General features: G+C 59.1%; 3 protein-coding genes across 4 annotated transcripts; 1 reads left to right on the top strand and 2 right to left on the bottom strand.

Moving 5' to 3' along the window:
* Positions 1–1,874: 1,874 nt before the first annotated feature.
* PPIB (peptidylprolyl isomerase B) lies at positions 1,875–4,113 on the top strand. Its single transcript, XM_075431961.1, has 5 exons — positions 1,875–2,048; positions 2,310–2,423; positions 2,564–2,657; positions 3,349–3,533; positions 3,708–4,113. Exons 1-5 carry the CDS (start codon positions 1,893–1,895, stop codon positions 3,828–3,830), a joined length of 672 nt encoding a protein of 223 aa, XP_075288076.1. The 5' UTR covers positions 1,875–1,892; the 3' UTR covers positions 3,831–4,113.
* On the bottom strand, positions 4,080–7,627 carry SNX22 (sorting nexin 22). 2 transcript variants are annotated; one of them, XM_075431963.1, is made up of 7 exons: positions 7,020–7,627; positions 5,562–5,645; positions 5,334–5,438; positions 5,088–5,182; positions 4,830–4,903; positions 4,554–4,692; positions 4,231–4,389 (listed from the first exon to the last, which is right to left on the bottom strand). In XM_075431963.1, the coding sequence occupies exons 1-7, from the start codon at positions 7,086–7,088 to the stop codon at positions 4,329–4,331; spliced, it is 627 nt and encodes a 208-aa protein (XP_075288078.1). In that variant the 5' UTR covers positions 7,089–7,627; the 3' UTR covers positions 4,231–4,328. The 2 variants fall into 2 exon arrangements, with proteins under 2 accessions (XP_075288077.1, XP_075288078.1); XM_075431962.1 differs by lacking the exon at positions 4,554–4,692 and having other exon boundaries at positions 4,080–4,389; positions 7,020–7,184.
* Positions 7,628–7,789: 162 nt separating this feature from the next.
* Positions 7,790–23,575, bottom strand: SNX1 (sorting nexin 1). Its single transcript, XM_075431863.1, has 15 exons — positions 23,429–23,575; positions 19,242–19,344; positions 18,203–18,339; positions 16,919–16,985; positions 15,769–15,812; positions 14,607–14,748; positions 14,007–14,085; positions 13,184–13,259; positions 12,041–12,154; positions 11,802–11,895; positions 11,025–11,230; positions 9,467–9,610; positions 9,017–9,097; positions 8,506–8,577; positions 7,790–8,200 (listed from the first exon to the last, which is right to left on the bottom strand). The coding sequence occupies exons 1-15, from the start codon at positions 23,573–23,575 to the stop codon at positions 8,150–8,152; spliced, it is 1,557 nt and encodes a 518-aa protein (XP_075287978.1). The 3' UTR covers positions 7,790–8,149.
* Between the last annotated feature and the right edge of the window lie 2,309 nt (positions 23,576–25,884).

Raw genomic sequence — 25,884 nt, 5'->3', positions numbered from 1 at the left:
GCTGCATTGTTCTCCATGAATAGACGTATTTATTACCTCTTCCTGACAACATTGCTTGTATTTTCTTGTCTTTTGCTTCTGTTGGGCTCTCTTGGTAGCCCTGCTCTCCCATGAGCAGCTCTGAGCCATCCTTTGAGGGGACAGTGCACGGTGTGGGATCTTACAGGACCTTCTCACCACTTTGTGCTTTACAGCCATGGACGGTTCAGCCCCACAGAGCTTGGCCAAGGCGTGGTGCCACCAATTTCTCCCTGTGCCTGCACGTTCCCGCTTCAAGCATCCTGGGTAGCAAAATGGCTAAACCATCGATTACTTGGAACACAAAGACGTGAACCACCCCGAAACATGCTGCCGCGTGGTCCCTGTGTCTGGAACTCATCTCCAGCTCCTGCTGTAGGCGCCAAGCGGGCCTTCCCAAGCGGAAGGGCACTGCATATGCCTGCCTGCTGGCCAAGGCGCACCAAGGGGCTGCGGCTCCAGCCGAGCTAACCCCCAGCTGAGTCCCTCGGCACAGGCCGTGCTGGCAGCCGTGCCTGTGGAGGAAGGTGGCAATGACACAAGCCCAGCCGTTGGTGCCTCGAGTGCTGCCTTCCTCTGTGCCTCTGTCCACTTACTGGGATCTTGGGTAGAAAGGAAAAGCACTGTGCTGCTTCCACGGAATCAACCGCCCGGAGCGCAAGGTTTTCCAGCGTGCAAATAGATGCTGCTTATTTATTCCCAGTACAGAGGAAAGTGCTAAAGGAGATGCTGCCTACCAGCCAAACACAGCATCTTTTACAAGCAGCTTTCACTGTATCTAGACAGGGAGAGCACGTGCAGCATGACTCCCGCTCTTAGGAACTGCGTCACACTGGGATTTTTTGTCAGGGCGGTTTTTCTCCTTCTGTTTCCCAGCCTTAAACGTGATATTTTTAGCATGAACTTTCACTTCCTGTTCCCAAAAATCAGTCTTGGGACACTCGTGCTCTGAGAGGGAAGATTAACCTCAAGCTTTCTCTCCCTGGCCCTCGGAAACGCACATCTCCACCAGGCAGTTCCTTTAAAGGTTTGTATGCAAGCGATTAACATTGACCAAGATCTACTGGATTAAAAAAAATGCGCAATTCCCACGTGTTCAGCACACGCTGGTACTCGTGAGTGACTGTAGTACACTAGACATTGGCGCCTGCAGTACTGTGAAGACTCCTGTACGCTTTCAGCCTGGCCAAATCTGGTATTTAAGAGAAATTTGGGCCTCTCTGGTGAAGACCGTTCTCCCTTCTCGCTCTTTTCTGTAGCTGTACCACGCAGCCTCGCCCGCTCCTCAGCCTTGCTCAGAAAAGCGGGGCACGGCCCAGTGGCCCCTCTCGGGCTGCACCGAGGGCCGGGCCGCCTCCTCCCGCTGCCGGGCCCGGAGCGGCGAAGGGCCCCGGGGGCACCGAGCTGCCGTTCGCGCTGCCCGCTGGAGGCCTGGGCCCGCCGGTCGTTCGCTTCGCGGCCGAGTACGCCGCTCCCTTCACGCCGCCGGCGCGCGCCCCCTCAGCGCCACACCCGCCACAGCGCGCGCCCGACCGCCCCTCACACGCCGGCGCGACGCTCGCGGCCGCGCCCCTCTGCGTCCCGCCCGCCCCCTCCCCGCCTACATCTTCCCCGGCGGCCAATCGGCGCGCCGCCCCGCTCCTGATTGGCTGCACCGCGGCTGCCGAGCGTGGGGCAACGTGGCAGCCGCCCGGCGGCTCGCGTCGGAGCCGCCTCCCGGCCGGCCGGAAGGCGCCTCTCCCCCCACCCCCTCCCCACCCCCCCCTCTCCTCGGGGCCGTTGGTCGCGCCCGGGCGGCTGGAGCGGGCGGGCGGGGAGCGCGGCGCGTACCACTGCGCGGCGGGGGCGAGGGGGGGCGCGGCGGGCGGGGCCGGATGCAGGCGGCGCGGCGGGCGCTGTGGCTGGGCTGCGAGCGGCGGAGGATGAAGGTGCTGGTGGCGGCGGCGGCGCTGGGCGCTGCCTTCCTGCTCCTATTGCCTGCCGCTTCGCGGGCCGACGAGCGCAAGAAGGGGCCCAAGGTCACCGCCAAGGTCAGGGCCGGCCGGCGGGGAAGGGGTCGGCTGGGGCGGGGGGGCCGGGCCCGGTGGAGGGTTGGGCCCGGCGGGGGTTTGGGGCCCGGTAGGGGGTTTGGGGCCCGGTAGGGGGTTGAGGCCCGGTGCGGGTGGAGGCCTGGTGGGGGTTTGGGGCCTGGTAGGGGTTGGGCCTGGTTGGGCTTGACGGGATGGGTTGGCCCAACAAGGTGCTGCCGGCTCCGCTGGTGCTCCCCCTGACCTGCCTCTCGCCCCCCCCAGGTGTTCTTCGACCTGCGGATCGGCGAGGAGGACGTGGGCCGCGTCGTCATTGGGCTCTTTGGCAAGACGGTGCCCAAGACAGTGGAGAACTTTGTGGCGTTGGCCACCGGAGAGGTGAGCGGCCAGCGGTCCCCTGGCTGGGCTTCACCTGGCCCCCTGGGCTGCTCCTGCTTGTCGTCGCAGGGCAGCACCGGGCAGAGGGAGCTCTGGTCCATCCCTCTGCCTCACTCCCTTCTCTCTCTCCCCGCCCCCAGAAAGGATTCGGCTTCAAGGGCAGCAAGTTTCACCGTGTGATCAAGGACTTCATGATCCAGGGAGGAGACTTCACCCGCGGAGATGGCACCGGAGGTAATTTGGCTGACGCCAGCCCGGAGACAGCAGCCACGCTCCCAACCCGCTGCCTGGGCGCCTTGGGGACAAGTGTGGAGCTGGAGTGTGGTGCCACAGTGGGGACAAGTGGGCATGAGCGGGCCTCGAAGCGGAGCTCGGTGCTGGGGAGGGATGAGCGCAGTGAGGCTCAGCACCTGAATGTAACCCATGTAACTGGGCCCTCTGCCCCGGGAGGAGCTCGAGCCTCCTCACTGAGAAAATGTTCCTCTGTAGCTGCCGGTGCCTCTGCCGGGCATCCTGGCCACCGGGACACGTTTAGTCCGGTAGCAGCAGAGTTCAAACCTCCCACCAGCACCTAGCAAATGTTAGTGAAGTTGATGATATCAGCATTTGGGCTTGTTAGCTCTTACCCAACCTGCTCCTCCTCAGGCCACAGCCTACAGCCGCGCGGGGTCAGGTCTGCACTCGCACGGCCTCCTGCTCCGGTCCCATGGGGGCGTGACCCCTCCTGCCCAGCTTGCAGGGTGCTTTTACCTCCCCCCAGTAACTGGTAGCTCATGGTTCGCTGCAGCCCAGCGGTGCTGGTCATTAGTACCCCTCTAGATGGGCTCATTCACTCCACCCAGCCTGTGGAGAGAGCCGCCATCACCACGCCCACCCTGACATACTTCCACGAGAGCGACACGGCCGCCTTTTTCCTCCCCCTTAGGAAAAAGTATCTACGGGGATCGCTTCCCTGACGAGAACTTCAAGCTGAAGCACTATGGGCCTGGCTGGGTGAGCATGGCCAACGCTGGCAAGGACACCAACGGTTCCCAGTTCTTCATCACCACAGTGAAGACGCCGTGGCTGGACGGCAAGCACGTGGTGTTCGGCAAAGTGCTGGAGGGCATGGTAAGGGGGAGGTGCTGGGTGGTGAGGGGGCAGTTGGTTCCCACGGGGTGAGCGGCTCCAGGCAGATGCGCTGTGGAGAACAGGCTGGGAGATGCCTTCTGGGATGGGGATTGCGCTGAGCTGGCTCTGCCCGCGCCTGGCACAGCCCCGCTCTCACGCCTCTGCTTTCCCCAGGACGTGGTGAGGAAGGTGGAGAGCACGAAGACGGACAGCCGGGACAAGCCCCTGAAGGACGTCGCCATCGCCGACTGTGGCACCATTGAGGTGGAGAAGCCATTTGCCATCGCCAAAGAGTAATCTGCCCTCCCGGCTCCTCAACCTGGCACGGGGTCCTGCGCTCTGCAAGGGGCCCGGCCGCACAGGGCCACGGCCCTGGGGCTGTGCTGCTCCCCCTGGGCGTTTCCCTGCCGTCCTGGGGCGGGAGAGCCCCCACAGAGCTCCTGCTGCCCAGCGTTCCCCTCACCCTGCTGCCTTCCAGCCGGCCGGCGGGCGGGACGGGGCGCTGGCTCCTCTTCCCATCACTTTTGTAAGAAGCACACGCACCAATAAATGTGACCAATGTGTTTTTTTTATTAAAAAAGAGTTGCCTCTCCTCTGCTCTCGGGGGGGTGTGGATCGCTGACGCATCCCTCAGCCTTCCACCCCTCTTCCCCGTTTCGTCGAGCTGAGAGCGGGCGCCTCGCTTGGCCTCAGATTTGCTTTGCAGAATTGGAGCACAGCGATCTTTTGCCAATCATCAAGACCGAGTGATCTGTTGCACCAAAGCCCGGATGCTGAGGGGTTTTGCAGCACAGTTCAGGGTCCAAAAGCTCCCTCCACCCCCAAAACATCCAGGCAGAAGGCAGAGCTGCTCTCCCTGCGAAGGCACAGCGGGCAGTGGGGGGTGAGCAGTGCCAGCCTGGAGAGCAGCTGGGGCTCCCGCCATCCCCCTTGGCTTCTCCCACTGGGTTTTCCTGCCCTGTCCCAGCGGGGAGGAGTGATGTTTGCCGCAGGGATCCTTTCTGGCGCCCAGCTGCTCACCATGGTGGGGCTGGGCGCTGGGTGGGTGCCCAGGAGCCCAGCAGGCCGGGGGCTTGGGGCGCAGCCTGGCTGGGGGCGCAGCTCAGGGGGATGTAGAAGCCCTGCAGCACCCCGCTCAGCACGGCATCGGGGAGTGGGTCTGCGAGGAAAAGCGGGAGCTAGAGCACCTTTGTTTCCCTCCCAGGCCCCACGAAAGGAAAAACACGTTGTGGGGGCCCAGAAGAGCCTTTTCCCATGGGTGCGATGGGGGCCGGCACCCGAGGGCCCGCTCCTTACCGGTGCCCGGTGGCCGCGCGTAAGGGTCGGTGCAGAAGCTGACAACGGGTCGCTGGGAGAGCAGGCGGCCGGCACTGCCGGGGAGAGAGGACGTCAGTGCCCAGCGAAGGGGCTCGCTTCCACCCTGGCCATGTGCTGGTCCCCAACCCCGTGTCTTGGGGTGCTGAACGCGGATGAGGGGGACCCATCCCGGCACTGCACGGGATGAACTAGACGCCGGCAGAGTCTGACGGCTCTGTCCACTGCTCGGCTACTCACAGGGGGCTGCTGGCCTTGGGGGGCTGCTGGCAGCGCTGCACCTTCAGGAAGTCCAGCACGTCCTGGGGCAGCTCCTCATTGTGGTACAGGACACCCTGTCATGCGGTCGGGGGGGGGGCTCAGAACCGACGCCACCACCACCACCACCACCCCCCCCCCCAAGAAAAAACACACCAACCCCACCCCACCCCACCTCCCACCCCCCACCCCCCCATCCCCAGAAGCCCCTGGCAGCCAGCACCTTACCTGGATGTAAAGCTCCAGGCCCTGCCGGCGCTGCTCCAGCACTTTGGGCATCCAGTTGGGGACACGGCGCGGAGGGAAGGTGGGGACCTTGCAGGTCTTCTTGATCTAGGGTGGAGTGTGGAGGGACATGGTGGCAGCACGGATAGTGGCGGAGGCGGCTGCTCCTCCCTGCTGCGGGGAGCCGGACCGAGGCCACCACAGCCCCGCTCGCGGTGCCGGGGGTCTCACCCGCTTGTGCAGTGCCTGGAACTCGCTGTAGCGCTTCGCCATGCTGTGCCGCCGGCCATTGCACAGCACCTCCACCCGGAACACCTGCGCCCAGGGTCAGCCGCCGCAGCCCCCCCCCCCCCCCCCCCCCCCCCCCCCCCCCCCCCCGCCCCATCGGGCGGGGGGAGGCAGGGGCCTCGGGCCCACACACCACCCCAGCCCCGCCTGGGGCACCCCCCCCCCCCCGGCAGGGACCCCGAGAACGGACAGGGACCTTCACCCGCAAGGTGCCACAGGGGATCCCCCAGGCCAAGGACAGCACCACCCCCCCCCCCCCCCCCAAAGGGTAGAGATGGCAGCACCCCAGGGCATACAGGGTCCTCCATTCCCCTTTGCCACAAGGACAGCACCCCCACCCCGCCACCCCCCCCCCACCCCCCCCCACCCCCCCCCACCCCCCCCCACCCCCCCACCCCCCCCAAGGGCCAGCAGGGATCCCCCTAGGCCAGGGACAGCACCCCCCCCCCTTCAAGGACAGAGGGTCCCCAGGCAGGGACCTCCATCCTTGGGTGCCACAGGGCATTCACAGGCAGGGGACCACCCCCTCCCCACGCACCCTTCAAGAGCAGAGGGTCACATCCCCCACCCCGGCAGGGACCCCGGAGGAGGCAGGGACCCCGGGGACAGGTGGGGACCCCCAACCCCCTGCGCAAAGTGGAGCCACCCATCCCCGGGGCGGGCAGGGATCATCTTCCCCAAGGGCAGATGGGAGGCACCCACCTACCCCAGGTCTAAAGGGGACCACCTGAGCCAGGGACACCCCCACCCCCCCCATCCTCCCCACCCCCCTCAGCCCCCCTTTTCGAGGCCAGAGGGTGCCCTCAGCCAGGGACCCCAGGGCAAGCAGAGACCTCCACCCCCCGGGTCAGGTGAGGACTTCTAACCCCTGGGGCAGGTGCAGATCGTGCCCAACCCGGGGGGCAGATGGGACCCCTGGGGCACACACGGACCCCCCTGATCCCCCCCCAACCCGCTGGGGCCAGTGGGGAACCCCCAGGCCAGGGACACCCCCCCCCCACTCCCTTTCAAAGGCAGAGGGCTCCCAAGCAGGGACCTCCACCCCTAGGCTGGGACAGGGACCTCCTCCCCTGGGGCATACCGGGGTAGACAGGGACGCCCCCAACCCCCTCAGCCGCCCCCACCCTCCCCCACGGGGGCCAGAGGGGGACCCACCCAGGGCAGGGGAACACCCCCACTTTCAAGGGACAGAGGGTGCCCCCGGCAGAGACACCCTCCCCCGGGGCCAGAGCCCTCCAACTCCTGGGGCAGGCAGGGCCCCCCCAACCACGGGGGCCAGAGGGGACCCCCCGGACCAGGAACACCCCCTCCCCCTTCAAAGGCAGAGGGGACCCCTGGGGACCCCCCACACCCCGGGCAGAGGGACGCAGCCCCCTTCCCCCCTCCGCGGCCGCCCCTCACCGTGTGCCCCTTCTCAGGGCTCCGCGCCGCCGGCTCCGGCTCCGCCGCCGGAATGGAGACAGCGATCATGGCCCGGGGCGGGGGGGTTGCGGCCGCCGGCCCTTCCCGCGGCTCCAGGAGCGGCTCCAGGAGCGGGCTCGGCCCCGGCCCCGCGGGGGGGGCACCGAGGAGCCCGCGGCCAGCCCCGGTGGGGCCCGCAGCCCCGAATCCAGCAGCCCCGGGGGTGTCCCTCAGCCGCAAATCCAGCAGCCCCGGAACGGGTCCCGCAGCCCCGGCCGGCTCCCGCAGCCCCGAATCCAGCAGCCCCGGGGGGGGTGGCTGGAGCCTGGGGGTGCCGCCGCGATCCCGCTCGCCGGGGACAAGGGGAAAGGAAAGTGGGAAGTCAACACGAGCTGCCTTTTCCCTTTTTTCGGGCAGAAGAGGTATCGGTTGTGATGAAATCCACGGCTGGGGTCGCGGTGAGGGGGGAGGGACTTTGGCTGGGGGCGGAAAGCAGCATCGCAGGCCCCCAGGGCCCCGGGCTGACTTCTGGGGGGCCAAGCCCCCACCCAAAACCCAGTGCCCGGCCCCGCTGAGCGCAGCTCCCAAAACCTGCCCTTGCTGGGAGCAGGGCACGGAGCCAGGGCTCAGTCAGGGCCGGGACAGGTGGCTGGGGCAGAGCCCAAGGTCACCCCCAGCCCCCGCACACCAAGGCCAGGGGCCCCACTGCCTCCCCCAGCATCTGCGGGCTGCAGCCGCTGCCCCGCCCCAGCCCACAGACAGACACAGGCTGTTTGCCCCGATAGAAGTTTTATTACAGAATTTTAATGGCACTGCAGGAATAAGATAGTCATTAGAGCCCTAACACCCAGCCTGAAAAATATACATTTTACATATATTGTTAACCCCCGGCTGCAGGTCTGGTCTTCAAGCAGGAAACTAGTTTCTCTTCAGTAAGAAAATATATGTTGCTAAATGAAAAATATACAGTTAGAAGAGTTACTGGCTTGCAAGCTGCTTGTCTGGGGGTTAAACCTCTACCAGCTCCAGAGTGTTAAACGAGGGTTTGTTCATGTGTAAAAGAGGAAGAGGTATAGTGTATAAAAAAAAAAAAAAGGCAAAGTTCAGGTACGCTCGTTTGCTCGGTCCAGTTAAGAAATGGCCTTGGCTTCGGGTAGGAATGCTTCCCAGTACTTCACCAGCTGTGGAGAGGAGAGAGGGACAGTCAGGACCCCACGGGCTCTGTGCCAACGCACTCCAAGCCCAGGAGCATTTGCGGGGCAGGGGGGAGGTGAGCAGAAGTCCCTCCACAGGGCACAGCCCCCCCCCAAAGGCATCAAGGGGGATGCAACGCTTATATTCTGCCCTGCTCCGGCCCGGGAGGGTCCATCCCTCCCCTGCCTGGGGGGCAAGACGCACCCACCGTGGGTCCACGCACGAGCAGGGAGGGAGCTGGCCTTGCTGAGCTTTGAGAGGTAAAACCACGGCAGGGGCTGGGGCTACTCACCTGCTGCTGAGAGTTTAACAATGTCTCCAGGTATTTAGTGACGTGGTTTCTGAAGTCCTTGGATTTCTCTTTCTGCAAGAGACGGGCGCAGGAGTGAGCACAAGGCTGAAAGAACCACCAAAACCCTCCGGTCTTTGGGGGGGGGGAGGAGAAACCACCAGGATTTTCCTGTTCCTCCTGCAGCCCCACGAAGAGACCAGCACAGGAGCCCGAGACGCTGAGGATGAAGCTCAGCTCCAGCCCCAGCCTGATGGCTCAGAGGATCTTTGCCCACCCACCCCCATTTTAATGGGTACACATCTCTGCAGAGAAGCCCCCTCTTAGCCAAAGATATCAGCTCTGCCTGTGGCAGCAACACCTCAACTCACACATGTCTGGATTCACAAATGTCACCAACTACTGCACTGGGAGCCAAGGTGACCCTTGGCTAGCCCAGGCTGGTGTTCCCAGCCATGGCACATCAAGGGCAACCAGCTGGAGGGCTGCACGCCAGGGGCTGGGCCAAACGTACCTCAAACCGCACCACTTCTTTGCGGATGACGGCAGAAATACGTTCAAAGTCCCTCTCGTACTGCGTCACACGAGACTCCCACTGCAGAGAGAGGAAGCGTGCTGTCTCCAGGGGAGGGGAGGTGAAGAAGCTCTCGCACCCCTCCGTGAGCAGTTTCACAGCCACAACTGTTCACGTGAGAGGCGCTGCCGGAGCAGAGCCCGGCATTTCTGGTCCTCACCGCCATGGCAAGCGGCATCCCCGGCTTGCCGCAAGCTCGGCAAGGAAGCCACAGGAGGTGGGACCATGAGCAGCCTCTCCTGCAGCTCCTGCTCAAGGCTGGCTCCCTTGGTGCAAGCCCAGCCATGGGTACTCGTCCCTCCAGCTCGAAAGGTCCCCTTCTCACTGCTCAGCGGCAGAGCGTAGAGGGAAGGAGCCGAGCGGAGACCCCAACAGCTCCTCATTCCCTACCTCCGAGATCTCGTCTTTGGCCTGCTGCAGTTTGTCGGGTTTGTTGGCCCAGAGCAGCCTGGCCTCCATCTCTCTTTTCTTCTGCAGCATGGTCTGGGCATCCTGCCACCGCTGCCAGGTCTTCATGCGCTGGTCAAAGGCTCCCTGAAAGGAAGGAGCAGAGACTGAGCTTTGCTCTGGTACCACACCAGGAGCAGCAGGCAGCTGCAAGGACTCTGCTGACAGTGACAACCACGCCTGTGGCGAAGAGGGACATCAGCTAACGACAGAGCTGCTTCATCATCGAGGTCCTGGACCCATCTCCATTTAACCAAAGCTGAACCAGCACATGGACTTCACTAGTGAAGGTGCCCAGGCACAACATCAACCAACCCACGCTTCAGGAGCGGCTTCGAGGCCTCTCTCGGCACAGGACTGCCCACTGCTCCAGGGTTTGGCAGGAGAATCACTTCAAAAGCCCCAGCTACACGCGCGGTGCGGTGCAGCGCAAGCCCGGACAGGCCTGAGGCCACCCACGGAACTGGCAGCATCCCAAGCGCGATGTCCAGCCCGTCCCCAGGCTCTGGCAGACCTGAAACGGGCAGGCAGCATTGAGAGCCGCCAGTGTAAGCAGCTACCCCTGCCCGTCCCACACTGGATCTCCATGACGAGCTCCTGCTGACCGCACAGCGTGTTCCTGCACCAGCTCGAAGGCATCTGCCAGGAGGCCACATGATTTTAGCGGGCCTGCAGGCCACCAGCTCAAGCAAAGAAGGCTGATTTGGTTTCTGAACCCAGCCAGCCAGGTTGTGGGGAAGATCTAGAAAAGCAGAAAGCAGTGTCCCATAGCCTGGTCAGAAGGACAGAGCAGCCAGGAGACAGGTAAAGCCTGAGGCAACACTAAGGCTCCTGACCAGAACATCCCAGATGCGCCTTATTACCTCCAGCACCATCAGATATCATGGTCCTGCTCTGGAGCACCCACCACACCTCCCAGTACAAACTGGCAGACCAAGGAGGCTTCTGCCTGCTCACTAGGCTGCATTCTGGCCTCTGTAGCCTCCAGAAACAACTGCTCCGAGACAGAACAAGTCTGGGGCCATAACAAATCAGTCTGCCAGGCTCACTCGGGACTGGTTTCTTCCAGCCCCCAACAAGGAGGCCAGTGCACCAAGCAGGCTGCATGGACTTGAAGACTCATGCTCTTCCCCAGCAGGCACCTGACAGATCTATTTGCGACACCCAGATTGCCGTTTACCAGCTCACAGCCTCCGCAGGAGCCGCAGCCTTTATCTCTGGAAGGGTTGAGGCCACCTATGAGCCATGAAGTTGCTCCACATGCCCCCTGGAGAAGAGCAGCCCAGCCAGGCCTCGCCTACCCCACTTCTCCAACCTAACTGCTCCAACACACGCACAGCTGGACAAGCGGCAAGTCTGCCCTCTGCCTGGAGAGGCCAGAGGTACGCCGTGCCCTGTGTGCTTGAATCCAGATGACCAGCTGGCTCTTGGCACACCTGAGACAAAGATCAGTGCTAGGACAGGCAGCGTGGCCTAGAGCTTGCCCCAAAGGAGTGCTTACCCGGACAACGGAGAGGAGGCGGATGTAGTCTCCCAGGAGCTCGGCCAGCAGGAAGAAGTCGTTGTTAGCCTGTTCCTGGTGCAGCTGTTCAATCTTCTCTTCCACCTCAGCCAGCTGGGACAGCGCCCGGGACAGGGCCGTGTTGTCCTCCGAGCTCCCCAGCATGGCCAGACTCTTTGCGAACTGGGCCGTGTTCAACGCTAGCTCTAGTGAACAGAAGGAGAGAGTCAACGGAGTGGCCTCTGCAAGCCAAGCCCCAGCCGAGAGTTCAGCCCAAGGAGACATCAGCTGAAGAGCCAGCACCGCCTCGGTCAGAGCTGGCAGCTTCTGCAGCACGGCGGGAGGAGGGCTAGGCAACTCCAGCCAGGGAGGAGGAGGAGGGAAGCAGCGGAGTGGGAGGACACGCACAGCTCTGCAGAAGTCAGCCAAAACATGCAGAGGCAGGAAAACATCCCTGCTCCCTGCCAGAGGACAGCCTGGAATCAGCAGTAAGATAAGTCCAGGTTTGCCAGAGCAGCCTTCACCCGGCAGGACACCGGTTCATTCCAGCACCGCCAGCCGAAGCTTGCAGGGCTGGACAGCAGAGGTGGGATTACTGTGCTACCTCTGCCTCCCATGATGAAGAGATCAAGAGTCCTTTATAGCAAGGAGCCACTGTCACATCTTCGCAGCAGGGCCTCCTGGGACACCTGCGCACTGGTGATCTCCAGCCAGGCACCACACCAGGCTTAACTGTTACGGGCCAAGCTACAGCGCAAGCGGTACCCAGCTCGTTACCTTTCCTGTGGTTCACTAGCGTTTCGACAACAGCGTGCAACTTCCGCAGCCGCTGGTCCTCGCACTCCACCTCCTGCAGCTTCTCCTCGAACCACTGCAAGGGATAAACCCAGAGCTGATTCCCACAGACTGCATCGCTGCAGAGCCCTCCTTGGATCTCGCATCCAGAGCTTAGGCTGGGGAGAGCACGCAGCTGAAGAGCAAGGATGAGGACAGCCCAGAGGTGTCCAAATACTTACTATGTCTGATTCATTCATCTTGATGGTCATTTTACTGACAGCATCCGTAGCTTTGTTGAACATCTTCAGTATTCCTGCTCCACTCAGGGTCTGGGTGCCTACGGCTCTTGGTAGCTATCAAGAAACAGAAAAGTTTCCCTTGCCAGGAGGTAAAAGCAGCTTAGCGAGCAGCCACCACAGTGGCATCATTCTCCCATGTGAGTCCCTTCTCAGCAGGGTTTCTGGCTCACAGCTACTGCAAAAGATTGGCCAGACAACGCCCCAGGGGTGGCATAGCCTATACAGTATTGCAAGTAACGGGACCAGACTGGTTTTCAAATCATTAAGGAGTTCCTAAACCTTACACCATGTCTGAAGTCTGCCTGTTCTGCTTGGCCACGGTAAAGTATCTTCAAGAACCAGCTACGCTACCCGAGTCCCTGAGCTGAGGGCTGCCCAAGCTGCCACAGGTCACGCAGGCGTGTGGAAGTGCTTCGGAGCATCTCTCCAACAGCCAGCAGCAGTCTGCACTGCTGGGGCACAGTAGGGTACAGCAGTGCCTTGATGCTGGGAAATGCTCCACACCAGCCACCACTGCTTTCCAGACAGAGCTACACCTGCTCAGCAAAGTGAGGTGTTTCCATGATGTCTGCTCCTACATCAGAGCCCTCCAGCGCAGCGCTAGGGCTGGAATCACTCCATCTAGGGCTTCCCCAGGGATCAGCCTCTTCAGGAATTACTTCCCCACATCAGGTGCGTGGCTGGGCATGCTCACGCTCTCCTTGGAGGAGCGGGGACCACATCGGCCAGCTCTCCTTGAACATATCTGAGCATCAGGCCAAGCCAGCATGGGACCCCTCACCTCCAAACAGCGGGCTACACTCCTGTCACAGATTTCGGAGAACAAAACCTACCCGTGCTCTCAATGCACGCACCACCATGACATAAGCAAGCTAGGCCAGAGCTTCTTATGAGCGTACAGCGCTTAGACAAGCACTGACACACAGAAGAGAGTCCTGTTCTTGTCATCACTGGTTAAGAGCTCTTACAGGGTTCTGCTGCTTCGCACTGAGCTTTGAAGCATCAAGCCTCGTTAACTACCTGGGTACCACTGCCTTCTGTACTTCCAACATACTCGTAGCTACATTATTCCACGCTACTGACCTCCTCCTTTTCCAAGAACTCCCTGACATCCGGGTCCTGCAGCATTGTTGGATGGCTGACTACTCTCCGCAGGTACCTGCAGAGAAGAACGCACTAAGAGTTACTTCGGCAGTAGCAAACCTGGCTCCGGGCCACCTCAGTGAGTTGCAACACGCTTGTTCTTTACTCTGAAATGGCAGTTCGGTAGCTAGAAGTCAGGCCCAACAAGCTCTTCTCATTCACCCACCAAGAACCCTTCCTCCCTGGGGACCCTCGTAAGACTCACCTGCAAGACCAGACCTGCCAGACCTTTGATTAATACTTGCTATAGCCAGAAAGTTACTTGATACACCAAGTGATCAAGACTTAGCGTTACATCTTTAACGACGACACTTTTAACAGATCTTTCAGAAGCTGAAGCTGGAGGGGAACAGCATCCCAGCGCCAACTACAACAGTCAACACCGGTGGCAGAGCGAAGGCCACCTGTGGCTGTGTAGTTAGGGTACAAGCTGGACAGAGACCGAGTTGTTTCTCACCTGATCTCCACTGTTTATACTATTACTTAGCACCCGTATTTGTGGGCTCCTGAGACAGGTCAGCTCTCTCCCTGCCACATCAGTGGAGTTTTGCCAGATTTGGACGAAACAGCAGCACAGGGTTTTGAAGCACACAATTGTTTTACAGAGTCAAAGCAAGTTGCAACTCTCCAGCAGCCTCCAGGTTTGCTGCAAACCTAGAAGCAGGTGGCTTTTCTCACACAGGGAGGAGAGCGCAGCAAGTCTGACCTTTCAGAGGTCCCTTGCTTGGTTCAGGCACGAGGGGATAGCTGTTGGGGTCTGTACCTCTCTAGCGCAGCCCGTCTTTTTTCTAGGAACTCTGCAGAGGAGGAGTCTTCTTTCCCAACTTTCACTTTGGTCATTCCTAGCACAGAAGGAAGATGCAGCTTCAAACTCAACACACAAGGGCAGTGTGGTTTATTACAGACTATCAGGGTGACAGTAGAGGAGAGGCATTTCACAACAGGAATTAGACCTTGCATCAGCAAGGATGCAAGAAAAATTTAAAACCTGCTTATACCTAACATCTGCTAGAAGTTGACATCCAGAAAAGAGTCAGAGCAATTCCAGGCCAGACCGGAAGGGTTACAGGTCTGGACTCAAGTGAAAAGCAATTCAGTGACAGCACAGAGGATGAGGTTTTACTCTACATCAAGCCGATGTGGAGGCATCTGTGAACTCAAACAAGGCTTTAAGCCCAGAGCTCCAAGTATGGAACCAGAGTTTTGTCTGTGCCACAGAACCCAGATTATTTTCCACACCTGCTTCCCACGGCTGCTCTGCAGCTTCCCTCTCAGCTTTGAGACCACAGGCAGGCCTGCCCTTCAGGCACAAAGCTCACCATCAGAAGGACCAGTTCTAGTGCTCTGCACCTCCACCACTCACCTATGAGACTCTTCTCGGGCGGCGGAGGAACGATGAACCCATTTTGGGCATGCTTCTCCGACAACTTCTCATAGAGACCCAGAAAGTCACTGAACCTCCTTTTCACTGAAAACTGCTTGCTCCTGAACATTGGCATGCTCGTCTGGGGAAAGAGACGGGACTCAGATCAGACTCACTCCGGGAAGCTCGCCCCTGCATGCACAGCCTTGCTAGCTCTATCTGCTGTCACTTCTGGGATGACGACAGACAGCTTGAGCTCTGCAAAACCTGAGAAACAGGCAAGGCTGAACAGAGCAAGCTTTGGCCTAGGTTTTCAGCAACTCTCCTCCTAACAGTTCTCTTTGGACCGAGGAGCAGTATTAATGCCACTAAACAACACAGCGGCTGTTACTGTGGACTCAGGCTGCTTGGTAAGCCTTACCCATTGCCTAATCCCATTATCCCTGCTCCCCACGGAACACAGACCGACGTCAGGTCAGACTTTATCACCTCAAGGCTACAGGGGCCATCAGTGGCTTCTGACTGTGTTGGCAGACCAGGAGCGGAGGCTAGCAAGTCCCCTGGTCCCCCTCAGACACCACCAGCTTCAGACCACAGGATGCCTGTAGTGCAGCAGCCACTGTACAGACAGCTAGGAACAACCTTTTGCAGAGCTCAGAGCAGAAGCCCAGAGCTCCAAGCAGGGCAGCAGCTGCATAAGGCTCCATTTCTTGCGACTAGCCCAGAAGAGCAGGTCCTGACACGAAACTAGCTACAGCAGCAGCTCTTCTGCAAGAGCTGAGTTCAGGTCAGCTTAATCTGATGCCACCATCGGCACAGAACCGTTAGCTACAGCCCCAGTGTCTGGGGCTCTCCCTAACAGATATCATTCCCCTTGCTCACTCCAACACGGAACGCCAGTATCAGCCAGGACTGCAAAGAGCTGGAGGGAAGGGAAAAAAAAAAAAACAGCCTCCTTTCAAACAGGTTCAAAACCTATTGCTCAGCCAGGCTCATCCTTTGATCTGTAGGGGTGGATTATAACTCCCGAATCCACATAACGAGGCATTCAGACCTCCTGTCTATTTAGGTCACCACTGGCTGGGCTAAGAAAGGACAAGACAGCTGTCTTCAAGTGGAAAAATAACACCACCTCGCCTCAGGAGTGATGAGCTAGACATACCTGTGTTGACACTTTGTAGGCTACATACGCGTTCATGCCATCCCCTACAGAAAACAGAAACAAGGCATTAGTATCACAAGATCAGCACTCTCCACTATCACACGAACGCAAAGCACAAGGCTCCTGCAATCTCCTGGCCTTCACCTGCTTTGGCAATTCCAGTCTTTGATCTGACAGAGCCCCAAATCTTCACACAGAACCACAGGCAGCACCTCGCTGCAGGACCCTGGACCCCTGCACCCTCGTCATTTCCCTGACCTGACTGCTCAGCCCTCCTTTTACTTCCCAAGGCAGCCAACACCAACAATCAGGCACTTGTTACACCGACAGCGTTTGGGCTGGCTCCACGCATCTGCTCGGCACGCAACAATTCGTTGGCTGTACAGCACATGAAGCAGTCTATTCAGAGGATGCAAGTCAGACGGCCTCTGGCTGCATGTGGCTGGATTCTGAAACATCACAGGCAGCTTTCTCCAGCTAACACAGAAATCCCCTTGTTTGGCAAAGGAAGGGTTTACCTGGTAGTTCAACTGAATGGCATCCTCAGAGGCTGCTCCACCAGCTGGGATCAGATGTTACCTGGGGTTCCCTGCGTGCCAGAGACTGCCATGTAGCCGGCCAAGTTCGTCTGACCCCCACTTTCAACAGTGAGAAACCCTCTTGCTTCTCGGTTTGAAGCCAGAGCTGCTTCCTCGGCAAGCACAGCTGCCAGGGAAGGTGCCAGAGCACGGAATAATGCACTTAGTTTTAGGTTACGGCAGTTTTGCCTCCCCCCTGCCACCTGCACACACGCCAGTGCTGCCTGGAGGTCAAGTCAAGTTGATCACCACAGGTCCAGACACCACGCGCTGCTACTGCAAGCATCATGTTTCACCCTCCCAAAAATCCCACTCCCGGCTCCCTGCCTTTGAGGTCCCTGGCTTTCCAGAACCTGCTTCTGCCTCGCTCATTTGCAGTCTAGGCATTCTGCTTTTCGTAGCTTCATTTCTTCTAGATAGTGGAAGAAGTCTTGGAGAAGTTACTCCATGATCAAGTTTGCGCTTGCAGAGACAGCTCAAAAGCTGGAGGCGACAGCTGCCTTCAGTCCTATTGCCAAGCCTTGCCTGCGTAACTGGGCTTCGCTGTGCAGCAGGACAGGGTATTAACTCACCAACTTTCTCTGGGTCACTCACTCCAACAGTCAGGTCAAATTTGTCCTCCTGTTCTTCTTCTTCCAGCTGTTTGGAGTAAGCACACAAGGACAGCAAGCTAAAACTAGAGAGCCAGGCTTCAGATCACTCCAAACCATGAACTCCCATACATTACGGCGAGCTTGTGACCCTGCCAAGGCATCTTTGGTATTTCAGTCTGGCCAAGGCTGTTCTATAAAGCCTTCGAGGTTCTTACTTGTGTCCAGGCTACACATTCCAAGGATCCCAAACTGGATCTGTCTCTAGCACACTGCTGTCTGCGCAGACTGATGCACAAATTGCTCCGCCTCGGGGTGAAACACTGCAGAGTCCAGCCTCAGCTCTGCGCAAGATAGTTCCCGTTGGGCTCTTTTACATCACCATTTCAGTTCTCATCCGAAACAGCGTAAACAACCTACACAGAAGGTAAGCTGTACTGCGCAGGCACACAGCAACGGTGAGCCAGGACAGCGACAGGCAGACCCAGTCTGAACAGGCCTTTCCATCGTACTCTGCTTTACTGAAGGCCAGTGGGAGGCTACACCAGCGGTACTGCCTCTGACAGTCCAGAGGCTTTGCAAGCACTGCAGGGCCTCGTTAGTGGAGCAGTGTTAAAGGACTGGGCGAAGCAGAGCTGAGACTGGCCTCAAACGGCCTCCGACCAGCTCAGCGCCCCATCCTAGTTCTGCTCCTTCACCTATGCCAGGCTGAGACACTACTCCTGATGGCACTGCAGTGTCAGTCCTCGTGAGCCCAGCGGTGCTTGGGGCAGAAAAGGAGCACCTTGCTCATCTCCAGAATAGCTTCAATCTCTCTACAGGAGAAAAACCAGATTTAGGCCAAGTACCACTGATTAACCGGGCTTGGCAACAAGTTCCACTTAAGGACCCTGCGCTCTCATGTCACCCAGCAGATTGTTTCCTTCAAAAACACACACAAGAGCAGCTACACCACTCGCTCCACCTGCGGCAGTACACGGTGTCAGAGCTCAGACCCTCAGGACCAGATCAGCCGCTTGCTATGCAGCTTTGGAAGCGGTCTGCACCACCACACGAGCAAGAATGCCGTCAGGCTGACCCGAATCTCACTTCAGCGGTATCAGCCCCAGACTGATGACCCGAGATAAAAGCCAGGGCATCCAGTATGCCATTTACATTAATTGCATCATTTAAGATGCATGTTTACAACCAAGTGAACAGACAGGTTCCTATCAAGTACAGTCCCAAACCAACAGGGCAAGTCAGAAAGCTCAGAGCAATTCTCACCTCCTCATAGCTCTTTGGAGGGTTTCTAGCAGAAGAGCCTGCAGCTACTTCTAATGAGGGGGCAGGATTGGATGCTTTGGCCAGTTCCTTCTTCTGGTTGTTTTGCGTGCTGTCTAGAGACAACTCTACAGTGGCATCTGTCAAGAGAAGTTGGCAAGTGTCAGCCTCTCTACTTCGGGTTTTTGGAAAGGTAATTTCAATATTCTCCGAGAGGTTCTTGAGATCTAGGGAGTAACAACAGTCTTAAGCAGCAAAGAAAAAAAGAAATCCATAGGGAGGACACCTGTAAGCATGGGGAAGAGCATGACCTCATGCATCTCCACTGCAGCAAGGGCATTTGATCAATCCTGCTGGAGCACGTGAAATTAATCCAGTGAATTTCTTGTTCTAGGAGGAGACAGGCATCACCTCCTTGCTGCATGCTAGAGGAGCTGCACACTAGAACGGTTAAAGCCGAGCTGGATTTTTACGCAGCAGCCTGGAAGGTAGGCTCCTACCCAGTACACTTCTCCACCCAGGGGAAATAAAATCTTCTGTTTGGTAGCAGGTGTCTCCGGAAATGACTCTCGGATGCCTCTGGCAGAGACATTCCACCATGCCAGGGCCAGGGAAGGTCTGACCCTCCTCATCCTCCCCTGTTGAGGGGGGCTATGTTTCCTGTTCCTTGGGAACAGCCATGTCTCAACCAGAGATGTTTCCTCCAGCTGCATGGAGGGAAAAGGCAGAGAAAAAAAGTCTTAAAACTCTGGGAAGACACTCACCACTTTACAGTTTAAGACAACAAAACTAAAGCAAAGTCCATTTTTAAGCCTCTTCAGCTTCCAAACAGTTAATCTCGCCAGATGATTATGCCAGAGTCCTGGAGGAGGCTACTCCAGCCCTCCCAAAAACACCACCAGAGCTTAGCGCTTCCAGAGCAGACTGGAACACGAGTTTGAGATAAGGTCCTGTGATAGTCCAGAAATATCATGACCTGCAAGTCATGCTTAAAAACAGATCACTCCAGAAAGCCGCAAACACCCAGTAGATACAGACTCGCCTGCAAATAAGTCCTGATCATCTTGCTCTACACGAAGCCCATTCTCTTTGGAGGTGCTGCTCACAGGGAGAAGAGATTCTCTTTTCGGTGCTGTGGGCTTGCTCTGCAAGAGAATTAAAAGTACATAAAGAAGAGGTCATTTACACCAAGGAATGGAGGCTGGAGGACCAGACAGGTTTCTAGCTGCTGCCACAGAGGGTCACTACCACAAACCTTGTGTGAGCATTGTGGCCAGAGGACACCACAGACTGCTTCCCTTCCACCCAGCCTCAAGTGTTCTGATCTCTGCCAGCAAGGCTACACCAAGGCACATGAGCCATTAAGGACACCAAGCGTCACATGAAGCTTCAGCGCCAGTTCTGACCCCGATTTTTAGCAGAACAGGAGCAGCTAGCAGGTCACTGGGACGTGCCAGCCCACAGGCCAAGCGTCAGAGCCCCAGTCCTTCAGCTACAGGCGTCGTGAGCAGTAGGCAGTCAAGTACACACAGGTGCTCCTGTTCACAACACCCAGAACACAGCTGGCCACGCTGTTTCCAGGTAGCGAGCTGAGCATGCTGTCGACAAGAAATCCCTTGGGAAAACCAAGATGTCACTGCTAGCAGCAGAGACCTGTGGCGATTTGCTTGCCCGAAGGTAGGACACTGGGGACCACAGGAGCCTTGTCAGTCACTTGACTTGTGCTAGTGGTTAAACGACTGCCACGAGCCAAGATGCCCTTCCCCAGAGGGCTGGTGAGGGCCCACGCGAAGGGAGCCGGGCCGTGTGTTAACACAGCAGCTCACTTCCACTTCCAAGCAGTGCCAGAGGAGCTCGTGGATTTCGACGCCCTGGCACTGCTGGGATCCGGCTTCGCGGAGTGATACCATCCCCCTCCTCAGCTACCGGGAGCAGGCTTGGGGCAAGGCGAAAGCCCAGCCGAGAGCTTGTACGCCAACCAGTGCACTGCAGCAGAAGGGCAGAGTGATTCCTGCACTCCTGCTGCAGGCAAGTGCTACTGACGCCGGCTTCACGAATCATCCCTCATTTTGCAGGCAGACAAGCAAGTACAAGTTGTTCCAAGCAAGAATCGGACAGCAAGGGCTATTCTTTAACGTCTTAGCAGAGAACAGAACAGGTCTTTGATGGCCAGTAAAGGGAGCACTACTAGCAGCGACTCCGAAGCAACAGGCTCCTCAGTGCCTTCTTCAGCGAGGAAACCTCACCATTCTCACTGCTCCTGATGGAGTAAAGTGATGCTAACGCAGCTCCCGTTTGAGGTGGGCCCAAGTATCTGGGTACTTCAAACTCCAGCGCCGTTTGATGGTGAGCCCGCCCATATTTCAGGATGTTTTCCTGGAGGAGACGGTTGGGACCGCTCCCAGCTTGGATCAGAACAGTTATAGGCACGAGCTACATTTGCCAGTGATGGAGCGTGGGGAGCAGAGACCCACGCCAAACACCGCACCCAGACCCACCCCAGGGTCCTTCGGACCAGCGCCCAAGCCAACGAGAGTGCCACCAGCACAGGGACCTCCTCCAGCCAGGGGCCAAGCCAACCAGAGGGCTACTGCCACCAGGGACACTCGCAGTGGGTCTCATTCAGATCCTCTGCTTCTGCAGGGGCTCTTCAAGCTGGTAAAGAAACTCCACTCTACAGGGACAAGGTAAGGTGGGCTCTGAAGTTTCTCTAATGAGTCTTTTTCTGTGTTTGAGAGCTGGCAGGCTATCTACTTTTCTACTGTGACTGGGTTCTCAGTTTGCTTTAAATATGGTTTCTAAGACTATGAAAGTACCACGCCCTGTTCCTACTTCTCCATCTGCTACCACGGAAGAGCCGCGGCCTCTTTTAGGTCCGTCCACAACACAACACCCGCCATCTCAGAGGCCTGATCCCGCGCGCCCCAACTACCAGGTGTGCAGGCAGAAGCTCTCTAGCACCCCGGCCCAAGCCCGACGCCTACCACAGCAAAGCAGACCTTGGGTCAGCAGACATCTCTAGAGAGGGCTGCGATCATGCAGCGACGCAGTCACGCAGGATTCAGCCTTTGTCAAGAGCCGGATGAGGTCCAGCTCCGGTTACATTTGTGTCTGAACCAAATGCTTCTTTGCTGGCTCCTGTACGGTGGCTAAGCGCTGTTGAGCCACCTGGACGGCGGCAGCCGGGTGGATCTGCCTCAGCAGCCCGACCCCCCTGCTTCACAGAAAGTGTTTTGCTAACACTCAAGGGCATACAGACAAGCAAAGCCACTGGGTCGCGCAGAAGAGCCAAGTATTAGTTATGACAGTTGCTTCAACAACACTAAGCACCTGATAAGCTGCTTTAGCTTCACAGACTGGAGTTTCAACAAAGAGATGCTTTATTTGCATGAAAGCCCGCAGCAGTTGGCACTCTCTTGGTAGGCTGCCTCTACTACAAAGCAACAAGCCACATACTACATCTTCCAGCTCTTTAATAAAGAAAAGTCTCAAGAAGTTCATGACCATCACTGTGCCCTGGTGTTGGCCAGAAGTATCAGCATCTTCCTCTTAGAAGGTCAGGGTTGCACTTTCCCATGTTACTTGCAGAACACATGACTCCGCTGCTCTGTTACGCTCAGATCTACGTGAGAGTTTCAGCCTCACAAGCTCACAGGGCAGAATCTACCCACATCTACCCAAATCTGCCTTATTCCCTGCTGCTAAACCACCAGCAGAAGACAGCCTGCTGCTGAGGGAGCACGGCTGAAGGACGCCGGGGCAGCACCGGGTCAGAAGCTTCATCAGAAGCGGGATGGAGACAGCTACAGCTTTGTGCTGCTGGCAGAAGAAGCCTGGTTGTGACAGCTCCGCTCCCAGCAGTGGGCAGGTCCACATGTTGATGGCTGTGGTCTCCTGCTCAAGGCTTCCCTGCGCCCAGTCCAGGGAAAATATCAGGGCTAGGAAACTGCAGACAGGAGAAGGTTCCTGGAGAGCTTTCTGCCGGAGATGCCAACACCTCCTGCCCTGCCAGCAGGAGCAGGCAGGCTGGAAAAACCCTGGGTGAGGCAGGCACAGGCCGCAGTATCAGCCCTTGCAGGGGACAATGTGACCAGCCTCAGGTCACAGAGCTTAGGAAATCAACCCTAGTACCTGCAGTGTTCAAGCAACCAGGCTGCTGGAGGAGCCAGCTCCTGTAGTTCCTCTAGCCGAGATCCTCGCTCAGTGCAGATGCCGAACCCAAGAACCTGAGGCCAGCGGGGAGTTGGGGAGGATTCAGCCCAGGAAAGCACCAGTCAGTGTTTTAATTCCCCTCCTGTGTGCTGGTCGCTTGCTGAACAAGTACCATGAAACCTTCCTAGACCCTCCTGCAGCCAATTGCGCCAGTACAAGGCGAGGGAGGTCACCAAGGCATTGGCGGCCCTCCTCACCGCGACTGGGGACATCAGCTGCCTGCTGTCATCTCACCCCCATGGCACCGAGGAGTTCATCCCCCGACAGCGAACCACAGGCTTCGAGAACTGCAGCGGCCGCGCCAGCACCCTCCGCGTGCCAGGGGGACGAGTGTTGGTGCTGGGGGAAGGCAGAGGGGGCTTTTCCCCGTGGATTCTCCCACGCTACGCGGCGACGACACCGAGCGACAGCCACTGCCACGTTCCAAACCAGCGCGTGGCTCTGACCCCGATCCGGGGGAGATCAGGCAGCAGGCGGTGCCGTGCCCGGGCCGCGCAGGGAACCCTCCACAGGGACGGGCTCCTTCAAGACGCCTGGGTTCTGCGAAAGCGGAGAGGGCACAACCCCGGGGAAGCAGAGCCCGGCCCGGCGCCCGGCCCGCAGCCGGGGCAGCCACCCACGACCCCGGGGCCTGCTCCCTGCACTGCCCCTTCCACAGCTGCCTGAGCTGCCCTCAGGGAGGCAGGAGCCGCCGGGCTTCCTGCGGAAACCACAGCCCAGAGGCATCGCCCCCCGCTTTTGCTCTGGGGGGTTTTCGGGGGTTCCCCCCCTTTTTTAACCAAACCTGGAGGACGCCACGCCGCTGCCTGCGGGCACCGGGCCGCCCCTCGGAGCGGGGCCCTGCTTCAGGCCCCCCTCACAGGCGTCCCCTCAGAGCAGGGCCCTGCTGCAGGCCCCCCTCAGAGCAGGGCCCTGCTGCAGGCCCGGTCGGGCCCGGCCCGGCCCCACCGCCCCCCTCCCACAGGCGCCCCTCACCGCCGCCCCAGGCCGGGCCCAGCGCTCCCCGCCCGCACTCACGCTGCCAGTGAAGATGTCCTCGCCCTCCGAGTCGCTGCCGGCCGCCCCCGGCGCACCGCTGCCGCCGCCGCGGGGCTCGGGGAAGGGCGGGGGGCGGCGCCCGGCGGGGGAGGGGGAGCGCGAGCCGCAGGCACCTCCCGACGCCATCGCCGCGCTGCCGCCGCCGCCGCTTCCGCCCCCGACAGCCGCGCCGGAAGCGGCCCCCGCCGCCTTAGCCCGCCGGGGCGGGGCCGGGGGGGCTGCCGGCCTCCCGATTGGGCGGTGCCTCGGCCCGCCACGGGGAGCCAATGAGCGCCGCCGGTCTCCTCCTCCGGCAGGCGTCGCTCCGTCTCCATGGGAACGGCCTCGGGCCAGCGGAGGGGGAGCGTGTTCCCCCCCGGGGACAGTGGGCGAGCCCGGGCCCGAGGGGGGCGGGGTGAGGGGAGCCCCCACGGGTGTCCGTGTGTCCCCCACGGGTGTCCGTCCCCCACAGCTGGCACCCTGCGTCCCCTCGCTGCCCCGGGCGGGATGGCCGCGGTCCCCGTAATGCCCCAGCCAAGCCAGTCGCCGTCCCCTCGATGCCCCCTCAGCTGAGGGGACACATGGAGAGCGGGACCCCCAGCCGAGATGGCCGTCAACCCCTCGCTGCCCCGACCCAGACCCCGCGGTGCCTTGGATGTCCCAACAAAGATGGCCCCAGCCCCCTCGGTGGCCCAGCCACCCTCCCTGGGATAGCCGTGGTCCCCCTCACTGCCCTGACCGAGATGGCCACCACCCCCTCCACACCTCGACCAGCATGGCCACCACCCCCTCCACACCCCGACCAGCATGGCCACTGTCTCCTCCACACCCCGACCAGCATGGCCACCATCCCCTCCACACCCCGATGGGCATGGCCGCCTGTTCAGCTCGAGAGTTTTTGGGAGCAGCCCAAGAGAGGCGACGCTGCCACAAACCATCTCAATCCCTCCTTCTCTCCACCTTCGATTCCTCCCCTGAACATCCACCAATAACTCTTGTGCAAGCCCAAAACGCTCTTCCCCGTGTCGCAGCGCAGGTGCCATACCCCCGGGACAAGCCCCACACCCCCAGCGTTGTCCCCAAACCGGGACTCCTCGCCCGGCCTGTGGGACACCAGCCCCCGCTCTGAGCCGAGGTGCTGGTCCTTGCTGCTGGTCTGCAGAGCGGGGTGCTGGGCATCGGCACCCCTCTCAGAAACACACCGGGTCTTTTATACAAAACAGTAACGAAGAAAAGCTACACTACACCAGTTTGTTGTCACGCCTACAAAAGCGTGTCTGCGCGTGTCCCCGCTTCGGTCCAGCTCATTATGCTGGGGTGGTCTCACATGCACATATGAAGTCTCCTCCTAGAGGGGTGATTTTTGGGGTTCTGATTAACCTTACATATCTATAGGATACACTCTTGTCTTTCTTCCAAATTCTTGTACATGCATCTAAGTCAGCAGCAAGGCAGAAATTTGCAGCTGTTCTTATCTCAGGGCTTTCTGGGCTGTTCTTCCAAGTTCCCACTCAGCCAAGGCTGGGTACTCCTCTATCAGTTACGCAAGCCTCCAGAGCTGCGTAATTTGGAATCTCAGATACTTCTAACCCTTTTCCTTTGACATCACCAAGACATCCCAGGCTGCGTCCTATATCCCCATGGCACCCCCAAACGAGTCCCATACCCTGAAGCCATCCCAGGCTGCATCCTATATCCCCATGGCACCCCCAAACGAGTCCCATACCCTGAAGCCATCCCAGGCTGAGCCCCATATCACTGGGACAGCGACTGCCCTTGGTCCAGTTGCTCACTCATGGTGATGGATCACCACCACCCCATGGGGCTGGTGGTTCCTTCGGGACAGTGCCAGGAGGAGCCAGACAAGGCAGCAGGTAAAGCAGCACCAGGTAAGACACCCTGGACTTTCACCATCTTTGGGATAAGGGAGAAGATCCCAATGTGGATAAACCAGATGGGGCCACTGACCTGCTGAATAGGCCTCAGCTGAGTTAATTCACCAGGTGGTGCACAGGGAGAGGAGTCGTCTTCTCCAGGTGGGAAGCACCAAGGGGGCTGCTGGGTGGTACAGGTCCCTCAGTCATGGGAGAGTAACCAAGACAAAATTTCCTTCTTTTACCTCAGTTGTTCCCTGAAATGAAGCTGCAAAGTCCAGTAGAGACCTCCAACCCCTTTAAGTTGGAGCACTCTGTTTCACATGCGATTGCGTGTCACACTTTCCTCTTCCGTCCCCACCAGCTCTCAGACAAGGAGCGCTTGCACTAGGTCTGCACTCTGCTCTGCTGCAAGCTGAAAACATAACACGGCTCATCCTTATCTTGAAGGACTCGCTGGTGTCCTCCTCTCTTCCCACAGATCTGTGAGCAGCTGCTAGTTCCCTTCTATCTGAAATTGCGCCCAGGGTTTGTAGCAGCAAGGTCCATCCTTTCGCTTGCAGGTGGGTCACCACGCAGGTA

This window comes from Opisthocomus hoazin, chromosome 10 (genome assembly GCF_030867145.1).
Source record: "Opisthocomus hoazin isolate bOpiHoa1 chromosome 10, bOpiHoa1.hap1, whole genome shotgun sequence".
In the NCBI taxonomy this organism is placed as follows: Eukaryota; Metazoa; Chordata; class Aves; order Opisthocomiformes; family Opisthocomidae; genus Opisthocomus; species Opisthocomus hoazin.
The sequence above is the reverse complement of the archived record's forward strand: the minus strand, read 5'-3'. Positions and strand labels throughout refer to the sequence as shown.